This window comes from Gavia stellata, chromosome 4, assembly GCF_030936135.1.
Source record: "Gavia stellata isolate bGavSte3 chromosome 4, bGavSte3.hap2, whole genome shotgun sequence".
NCBI classification, from domain to species: Eukaryota; Metazoa; Chordata; class Aves; order Gaviiformes; family Gaviidae; genus Gavia; species Gavia stellata.
The window spans coordinates 64,659,910-64,670,301 of NC_082597.1; the positions used below are offsets into that span (position 1 = coordinate 64,659,910).

The following is a 10,392-nucleotide window of genomic DNA, read 5'->3' on the forward strand; positions in this document are numbered from 1 at the left end:
CATATATATAGGCTTTGTTGATTGTTGTTTTTTAAAATGATCCCAAAACAGCCTTCAAACTCAAAGTGGTAAAGGAATATGTACACAGATAGTTTAAAATTTCAAAAATATTTACAGTTTAAGAAATAGCTGTGATTTTTAAATATTTTTACTTTCTGACCAAATAAAGATTTTTTTTTTCAGCAATTGAAGTCTCTAACATCTAAAGCAGAACAGCGAACACAGTAACTTACCAGAGCTTATTTTATGTGTTAAAAATGTTATCAACTATTGCATGCAATCGTCTCTGTCAAATGTACCTCTGCATATTTCAGAGCTTTAAGTCCTACCATAGCCTGACTAAGCTACTCTTTACACAAGGTTCTCCTGGGGTAAATTCCTATCCTAGAAGCAGCTTATCCTCAAGACACTATTCACTAAGTGATCATTATTCTAATTTTACTCTTGAGGAAACATAATAACACAAAGCATTTGTCTAAAACTATAGAGTAACTCAGGTGCATTTTGCTGACCTGTGTAAACCCAGCACATTGCTTTAATACGTAGAATAAATTCTTTTCACATTAGAAGAAACTTTTTTTCAAGTTAATACTTTCCTGAGCAGACCACATATATTTTAATACACTGGGACCTTTGCCAGAAAGCAAGACTGCTTTTTTTTTTCCTTCCACCATTACAAAGCATGGTCATATGCAAGTGAACTTCTGTCTGTCTGCAGGACTTCCAATAATAAGTGGTTCTAGCAATAGCTGCACTCCCTATAGGATATATACAGCAACTGGGTCAGCCTGTTTACAAAATAACTTGTGATTATCAAGGCAGTACCTCAGCAGCTATGACTATTATACCAGAGTATAATTAAAGACAGACATAGTTAAAGCACTGTAAAATAAGGAAGCAGTGGCACTTGATAAAGCTGTTCAGGACTGGAGAGAGGTTAGGGGTTTGACTCTGTTAGTCCCTCAGAGATCAGCTAACGAGGTTTATTCTGATCAAGAATTAAAACACCCATCTAAACATTTGCTGAGGACAGTCAGCTCTCACCCTCAGGAAAAGAGTGAATTTTGTAACAAAACACAGCAGAGTTTGAATGGTGAAAAGAATCATTAAGGGGAAAGCCAAAAATAAAAGTCTAGTTTAACTTGATTATTTGTACGTAAAATGGATACACCACTATACCAATAGTTGCATAAAGTGTAAATGTTCCCATCCTTACCCCTTAGAATATGGCTGAACCTCTCCTTCCCCTCTTAAATACACACTGCATTAATACCTGGTATGATGTTTCATGATTGACTTACAATTTGTCTAGACCCTGTGATTCACAAAATAGTCACAGACTCATTAAGGTTGGAAAAGACCTATAAGATCATCACATCCAACCATTAACCCAACACCACCATACCCACTAAACCACATCTTGAAAAAAGGAAGGAAAGGTCCAGTCCATCCTTAGGCTGCGACAGCGCTTCTCTATGTTTCTCCCCTTTCCTTGTTGAGATGCAAGTCCCTGCCTGTTTTAGGGCATATGGTTAGCATCGAGATAAGAAAGAAGTTAGGAGCATATTGCCTGAAGATGACCACATCTATTCCTAAATGACAGAGCACATGTTAGAAGGGAGGTAGGAAAGCACCCGTTTCTATCCTAGCTATGGAGAAGAGAAGGCTTTATTTTCTGGAACAAAATAGTTATGCTAACACTCCCAGCAAGCAATGGACTATCCTAATACTAGGATAATAGCTGAATCATTGTTATTTTATGGTGAAGTCTCAGAGGAGGGCTAACAGCCATTTTTGAGAGGACGTAGTTCTAGCAAATGAGCACCACAGGAGAAAGATCATGAAAAATTAGGTGAGGGAACCTTTCTTGTACTGCTCTTCACAGAAGTTACCATTTTTCCCCTCCATCCACTTTGCTTTTGTAAACACTACAGAGAAAACATGAAAATCAATAATTCAGTCCATTTGTTTCACATCAGGTTACTTCACAGGCACTTCCATCAGTGTCTCTCCCTTTTTGGATATGCTGCTGTAAGTATCTTCCCAAAGTATGTTCCCAGGATGATGCTTTGATGCTAGAAGCAGGTTTGCTGTGGCAGGTTGCAGACAAAGGGGATCATTATTTATGACTAACCAAACAAGCGTTTTTGCTTTCCTGTTCATGACAGGAACTTCTCAAAAGCCATAAATAGCTAGGTGGCTTGGAGTAGACAAGGAAGAACAGATCCAATCCCCAAGCCTGCTTATCTAATATTATACCACTGAGTCCATATCTGCATCTAGCAAGGTGGCACACTAAGATACAGAATACCTGTAGCATTCACTGCCCTCAGTAAGCTCTGTAGATGCTGTCCTTAAGTAGGCTAAATGTTGATTGAGAATTAAACATGGCCAATCATGTTGTAGAAGTATTTTATATATCATTATATATAGACTCATAACCAGGTCTCTCCACACACACAAAGTTTAAGGCCCTGCATACTTACTTTACTGGAGCAGGCCCATAATTCACTTTCTGATGCATGCACACTTTCTCTCTTTGCATGTTTATATTGTCAAAGCTTTAAGTGTTTCACCAGAACAAAAAAAGATACTGTTCATTTTTATCTTAAATTGCAGGGAAAACATTTTTATTGATCTTTGGTTTAGTTTTAGAAGTCAAATTCTTGCCAACAAGGCTGTTGTAAGTACAGTCACCAGCTGCGCAAAGCCATTGTAGTAATTCCACCGAAGCAGTTCAAAACTGGTCTTTCTCTCCTCCAAAGCAGGCAGCTGACCAACTTCACCCCTCAGAGCCAGAAGCAGTGTCAGGCAGCAGCAGCCTTCCTACTTGGGCAATTCTCTCTCCTACCTAGTATGTGGCTCCATGCCGCTCTTCTTCCTGAAGAAGAATTCAAGGGAACCAGACCGCTTCCCCTGGCTGCACACATGTCCCAAGAACCACGTACTTCTCCAAGGGCCCATCACAAGCTCTGTGTACTTCTGTACCAGACAAGTCATGACCCATAGGCAACACAACACTAAAATGCCATAGGCACATTAGAGTTGAGCAAAAGTTTTAAGTTACTAAAAGGATTTTAAATGAAACTTACCACTACAGTACGGAGCAGATACATATTTTACTACTATAGCATTTTGTTGACTGTGGCAAGAATGCAGGCACTTCTCCCTGAACACTGCAGATCTCCTAAATTCAGCTTCTCTTACAGCTTAGAAAACCAAGTAACACTTAGTAAGGATACTGAACAAGAACTACAGAGCTCAACAGAAACACCTTTAATACAATCAGCACACCTCTTCAATTAATAACCTTGGTAAAGTACAGTAGTTGAGCTGTTACAAGTTTATGTAGATCCACTGATGTCAATGATCAGACAGATCCCTTCAAATAAACTTAAATTTGAACAAGCTTGGTTTAGAAGTGTCTGTAGGTTAGCATTGCTCCCTACTTCAGAATGCCTCTGTACACAAAATCAAGCATACCCCAAGCTAACTGTGGAAATACTTTCTGCTTCGGTCACTCCACATTTTTAGTAGCTCTCCTTTACTACCTCAAGGATGTTCCTCTAAGCTTACACGTCTGGAAATTAAAAGACCCCATTTCACAGCACACACAGGCAAGATGCACACATGGCCAGGCAGAGCAGCACAACTGCATTCCCTACTTTCTGCTCCCTGACAGGGACTGGTAGGGAAGAATGGGAGATGTATGCAATCATCAATATTAGCAACACTGCAGGAGCCTAGTGATAAAACTACATACCAGTAAAACTACTCATGACCTTATGAAGTACTTCATACATGCCCTCCAGGCAATCAAAATAAATTCAAAATCCTTTTATTACAGTAAACTTAAATATTGTATTTTAATTAATAGGGGGTCTCAAACTGGAAAACAGCTTGAGGCTTCATATTTCATCCTCTTCCGTTGCAGTACCTAAATATTCCAGGTACAGTAAGAGTGCTGTGGGCAGGCAATGGACCATGAAGTATTGTCCAGTGCAAAATGCAGAATAGATTCTAACAGCAACTTAAAATACACTAAAGCTACTCAAAGTGAAACTCATTATAACAGGCAAGATGACAAGCAGCAGTAGAAGCAAGAAAGCTTATTTTTTGTGTCCACATGCAAAACAGTATTGCTATTAATCCAAGAAAGTAAAGCAGACAATAAAAAACAAATTATTTTCCAGATCAGAAAAACTGAAACAGCTACAGGTGTTTCAAGAAAAACACTGAGCACTTCTTTTATACTATTGTTTTTACTACTTGGGTAAGAGAGGGCTCTGACAAATTAATGTGCTCCAATATACAGTATATTTAAACTACAGGAATTCAAAAACAATAGAACCACAAAGACCCAAATGAACTCCCAAGGTGGACTCCAGTATTTCACAGTGTTTCTTGTGCTGCACATGCAGCTCACATGCCAAGCTCTCTCCAGCTGGGAACAGAAAGCCTGGATTACAGCTATTCTCCAGCATTTCCATAGTAGTTCATTATACTGTCCAAGTGGCACTATTTCTTCTTGAGAGCTCTCTTTCCTTCCCCCTTCTTTGGTTTTTCTTTCCCACGCAGCTTTTTCAGTCGCCTCATCTCCTCCTTAAAGTCCTGATGCTCATCTCTAGATAGGGGATGAAAGAAAAAACTTTACTCTGTTTCTTGGAATACCTAGATGTGAAAGGTTCTTTGAATGTATGATAATAAAAATCCTCTAAACTTTTTTTAGAAGTGAAGTCCATACTGAAACTCACTGATGTATGCAGCATCACTGCTAGCAGTAATTTTGGACAGAATAACGTGAAAGATTCCTCTGGTACTTTCAGAACTAACAAGGTTGCCCCTTTTCAGCAACAAATGCTATGTGCCTAAATATATTATTTCCATTGCATTCATCAATCCACTGTGTTTAACTGAGTAGTAAAATACAGAAATCAGCAAGAGACAAGATGAGAATTTCTCCCTTCTGATCTAGATCAGCAGTCTAGCAATAGCACATTGTGTTTCTGTGCTAGATATCAAGTTCAGGTCATTAGCTTCTAAGAAAACAGGGGCATGCTGAGCAGTAATTACAGTACATGACATGTTCTCAGGTGACTTCAAGAATGAGTTATGAAAAAAAGCATCAGCTACTGGTAGAATCTTAATAGGAGAATAAAACAGGAAGGAGGGTAAGGGGCTAGCAGAGATGATGAATCCTCAATAATGTTCTAATAAATTCTATTTTATCTCTGTCCCTGCATTTTTCAGTGTGAAGGTATTTTCCAAAAGTCACAACTGCATCCTAAGTGGCCTAAGATTGCCACACTGCTATTTTTAAATACAGTTTTTCTAAAAAAGAAACAAAAAGCTTGTGAGTTATTAGCAGGCCCTTTTAGACTACAACATGTTTCTGACCAGCAAACCTGATCCTCTACAAGCTCTCTGTATACAGAGCAGCTAAAGAAGGAACTTGAGATTAGGAGGGAAAGGAGAAGAGTAAAGAACATTATGATGTCATTGAGGCTTTCTGGGTCAACAAACAGGGAAGTGTTTGCATGCCCACCTAAACCAGGAGCATCCTAGATGCAATCCTTGATGGCTTGTATTGTGATACTAGCAAACAGAATTTAATCTGTTTTGATTTTACAGGGTTAGCAGCCTCAGTTTTAAGGGATTTCTTTAGTGCTACCTGACTGAAGTCAAAGGATTGCATTTGAGTCCTGCTGATGTTCTTTAGCACAGCAGTTTTTCCTACTCAAGACTGTGGAAATTAATTTAAAAATTAGACAACTGGTGTGGATGAAGCTGGAATACAGCTATTTAAACCACATTTGGATTTAATTTAACTTAATTTCAAAGGATAAAAAGTCCCTCCAGCCTACTAGACTATCCTTCTCCTCTAAATTTCACTTATGAGCTGTTGAATGATTGAGGAATATCTGGTAAGACTGTCCTAGTGCAATTTTTGTGTTAAAGTAACATTACCTTTTTGTAGCCCATTCATTTGCCATATTCAGAACTACAGACCCCTCTCTTGTCTATGAGAAAGGTCTCTTTCCTTCCCAACAAAGCCAAAGCAAGAACGATTTCTTAATTAACTAGTTACCCATAACTACACCTTAAGTCTTTCTCACAAAAGTTTCCTATTATGGGAAAAGTTACTTAGACAGTAGTCACTTATTTTACTCTCCTTGCCCTCAGTGCAACAATCAAGTGCATATTTCCATATGCACCATATCGTGAACTAAACTTTTTTATCTATCTCTTTTCCTTGAGAAAAAAACTGTAACAAAACTCACACCCACCCCTTTCCCATCTCCAGTCCAGCTCCCACCCAATAAAGCATGGAGATTACCTGTAGAGACCAAAGTAACGGAGTTTTTTCATGAGGGCATAGTAGGTGTTGTGAGGAGGATACCAGCTGTAGACCTCCTTCTGCTTGGGCAAAGGCTGCTCACTGAATAACTTTACCACTTTCATAGATTTTGAGTCAGTTGGCCTGACAACTTCTCCAAATATCTGAGAACTCAGTCGGGCCATTCGAAGTGCATAACTGGAAACATTGGACATCTCTCAAGGAAGAGCGGGCACACATAGACAGATGGACCTTCCTGCAAAAGAAAACACGGAAGAGCCGCAAATCGGAGATGATTGAGCATTGCAAGCTATCCCAGAATTAGGGCAAACAAAACAACTCATCATACACTGATCACACCTCTGAAGTCATGCATTCCTTGCATGAAATCAGTCTAATTCTTAGTACATAATCCTGCATATAAAGAATGTCTACACTAATTCAGGTACAGTTACCAGCCTAACTAGGACACTACAGACAGCAATACAGTCTATAAAAGTACCTACACTGAACCACAAGTTTACCATGGCTTAGTTTATTAGCAGATCCCACTCAGCTTGCTTAAGGCTACCTTTAAACTCCAGTCACAGGAACAATTACAGTGTTAACTCTGCCAAAAATGGTGCCCACTGTGATGTTTGACTTCTACACAAGCGCAGGGTAAGACACCACTCAAACATATTGAGGAAGCAACCTGGAAGTTGCTCATGAAAGTTTCTCACCCTATTTAAAACATGGTATGAACATTGTTACAGCCCATCTAGCAAAAATAGCCTATTAACTGTAAAAATAAAATAATGTTTCTCTATATGAACCTCGCAGATCCTTCCCATCTCAACTCCCTTCCCTTGGTCATTCCCATCAGCTTTTTCTCCATTCTCTTTTCAGTCTCTCCTGATATCTATTCTTTTTAAGAGAGTAAAGAAATAAGTTCCCCATGCTAGATTCTTTTTTCAAAAAGATCCCAGATCAGCAGCTTCCCATTCTCTTTCAGCTATTTCCTGCCTAAAGACACCTCTGCAACAAAAAAGCTCTGAGGACAAAGCCATTGTTATTAGGCCACCAGAGACTCTTCCACGCTCCTTCAAGAGAGTGGATGTTGAGTTTTCTGTCAGCTTTCCTACCCCTTCCCATTTTTTTCCTCTTTTGCATCTTTACTCTTCCTTTGCAGAATGGGTTGTAATAGACAATAAGAAGAGTCCCATAATCCAGTATTTGAAGCTGTATGTTGCCTATACTGTGCCTTTTTGAATAACTGATGACATAAGTCTGCACAGAAATTAAGCGGGGTTTGCTCAAGTGTGCTACACTTACACTAAAGTTTAAAATTATTGTTTTAAGAAGTATTGCACAGCTGATTCCAGAAGATGAGCATAAAAAATTAAAGAGCATGGAGCAGGGACAAGAATAATCAGCAGGACACAGCTAAGCCCATTTTAGTATAATAACAGAGAGCCTGTTGTTTAGTAACACAAATCTTTAGTATTCATAACCTCACTTACATATGTCAGTCCACTGGAGGACCTGATGTACAACCATCTACTTTGATTTAGTCCTGTTAGCAAAGCACTAAGAAAACAAAAAAAAAAAATCAAGCATGAAAAAATAAAGTAATCCGAGTTAAACAATAATGGAAAGAGTAACAAAAGGGAAGGCAAAGTGTCAGAGACCTTAAGTTAAAGAAGCAGGCCTAGTGTGAGAAGATAGAAGCTCTTAAATGATCACAGGGCAGCACTTCAACTTATGCATCTATTACATGGGGGAATGATCACTAAGTCTTGCTGAATCATCCATTTCAGAACAGCCAGTCCCAATTCCTACATTCAGAGATACAGCAACAAGTTGTCCCCCAGAACTCTTCATCACATCATCGCTCTAAAAATATCACCAGACTCAACTCAAACACAAAGCTTGTTTAATCTCTCCTAACTGCAGCAAACCAGTGGTCTGAGGGACCTGCTTTTCATTTCAGAATCGCTAAATGAATCTAAATAGCCCAAGCAAAGGTTGAAGACCTCCATTCATCCCTGCCAGTCTAATAATGTTTGAGAAATAAGAAAGGCAAAGGCTGTGAAGGCTACAAAACTCTCAAGTGCCAGAGCTATCCAAAGACTGATTTAGGGCAACCTCTGATCCTGTGAGATACTACCAGAACAGGGTTTTTTTTGTCACTTATAGTGATGATAATTTTGGGATCACCTACTGGTAATTAACACACCTAGACCAAAAGCAAAACCAGCATTCAGTGCTGCTTCTTCACCTGCTCCCAACTCCTTATTGCTACTCAAAGCCTTGCTTTCCCATCCTAGGCTGGGTGTTTTCTTCCCCATCCACTAGCTTGTCTCAGACCACTTCCTCCTCACTTTGGAGAACTTTCTGTTTCCGGAATTACTTTTGATTTTCCCACGACCACACGGGGAAGAGAAGGCTGCCCCGGCCCACCCCCCCGCCAGAGGGGCACCCGAGCCTGGCACGGCCCAGCGCAGCTCTTCTGCAAGCCCTGCGGCCTCCAGCTCCGCGGCCTTGCTTCCCTCCTGGCGGGCAAACGCGGAAACCCACCCGCGGGCTCCTACCGCACCTCGGGGTAACTGCCGCCAGCGGCCCCCCGGTGACAGAGGCCCGCGCTACCTGCCCGGCAGCCCCAGCGCGGTGCGGGACCCCAGCCCAGGGCCCGGGAGGCGGCGCGGACTCGGCCGAACCTCACAGGACGAGCGCCCGCAGCCCATTTCCTCCCTTTCTACGTACATCCCCAAGCCTCGCTCCCCCCGCCAGAGCGGCGAGAGCGGGCAGCCGTGTCCTCAGTGGCCGCTCACCCCTCCGCCCGACCCGCGCCCCCCGCCAGCACCCCGAGCTGACCCGCGGGCGGACCGGCGCAGCAGGCCCCGAGTGCGGCGGCGAGGGCGTTCGCGGCGGCGCACGCGCGGTGGCTTCCCCGCCGAGGCGTCGCGGCGGGTGACGTCGGGCTCTGTGAGGCGCGGGGCGGGGCGGGGCGGCCGTTGGGGAGCGGTCCCTGCAGCCCGCTCGCCTCCCGGTCCCGCCGAGCCCCGCCTGCCTGAGCGGACCCGCCTCCTCTTCCCCCGCTGAGCGGCCTTCTGTCGGGGTGCTCGGAGGCGAGGCGGGTCCGCGCCTCGTGGTCACTCACCCTCATGCCCCCAAACCTGGACCGGGGTGGGGGCCGGGGAAGCAGTGGGGTGCTGCGGGCAGCGCCCGAGGCACGAGGCTGAGCACCGGGCCTTACAGCGCCTGCCCGCCGCCGCCGCCGATTTTGGCGGCCCGTCAGCTCTTCCCCAGCCCACTTCAATTTATGCTAATTTTTAATCAGTGCCAGGAGGTGCTAAATCAGGCTCTGTGCAAAACATCTGTGTAAATGGCAATTATGTGATTACATTTATAAGCCAAACGTGTAATGCCATCAAAGAATGAAATTGGTTTTGTCTGGCTGGATCTGTTTTTTAGAGGAGCGTCTACTGATTGGCATTAAATACATAGTTATTCCTTAGTCCTTCCTTGATTAATTTTCTATCGCCTTTTCCATGCTTCCCAGGGGCTGATCAGCCTCATGGCCTAGGCACACCAGTCACCTCTCTTGCCCTTTTTGAACATGGGCATGATCTTCTGTAATTTCCTTCATACTCAAAGATTTATTAAAACTTAACATTCCTGGGACTCCTTTAGCCAGTTTTTCAAAGACTGTTATACTAAAGTTCTCTAGATATCCTCATTTTAAAATGTTTGTTCTAGTAGATACTGTTTACCATCCTCATTACTCACTAATGGACTGAAAAGTACTACTACTTCTCACTAGATAATGAAGTGCCTCTTCCTTAGACTTTCTAAGGAGGGAATAGAAGTTTTTACCACTTCTGCCACTTCCGTGCTATTTTACCATCTTTAGTCATACACCTCGGCATTGTTGTACTCCCTGTTTTACCATCTGTAGTCACATCACTCATGCATTTTATGTAGTTTTCATTTTTTGTATACTCCAGAACATTTTTTCCTATTTTTTTGCCTTCCCACGTTGTTCTATACTATTCTTTTAACTTCTGAGTGTT

General features: G+C 42.2%; 1 protein-coding gene across 3 annotated transcripts; it reads right to left on the reverse strand.

Moving 5' to 3' along the window:
* Positions 1 to 2,625: 2,625 nt before the first annotated feature.
* Positions 2,626 to 9,238, reverse strand: MRPS33 (mitochondrial ribosomal protein S33). 3 transcript variants are annotated; one of them, XM_059816560.1, is made up of 4 exons: positions 9,194 to 9,238; positions 7,840 to 7,906; positions 6,338 to 6,593; positions 2,626 to 4,624 (listed from the first exon to the last, which is right to left on the reverse strand). In XM_059816560.1, exons 3-4 carry the CDS (start codon positions 6,550 to 6,552, stop codon positions 4,519 to 4,521), a joined length of 321 nt encoding a protein of 106 aa, XP_059672543.1. In that variant the 5' UTR covers positions 6,553 to 6,593; positions 7,840 to 7,906; positions 9,194 to 9,238; the 3' UTR covers positions 2,626 to 4,518. The 3 variants fall into 3 exon arrangements, with proteins under 3 accessions (XP_059672543.1, XP_059672542.1, XP_059672544.1); XM_059816559.1 differs by lacking the exon at positions 7,840 to 7,906; XM_059816561.1 differs by lacking the exon at positions 7,840 to 7,906 and having other exon boundaries at positions 9,206 to 9,227.
* Positions 9,239 to 10,392: the final 1,154 nt, after the last annotated feature.

Excerpts from the sequence above, each read along its gene's own strand:
- MRPS33 (XM_059816559.1), bottom strand. The coding sequence starts at position 6,552 with ATGTCCAATGTTTCCAGTTATGCACTTCGAATGGCCCGACTGAGTTCT. Across the intron at positions 4,625-6,337 it reads CGTTACTTTGGTCTCTACAG|AGATGAGCATCAGGACTTTA; the intron begins GTAATCTCCATG and ends TCCCCTATCTAG.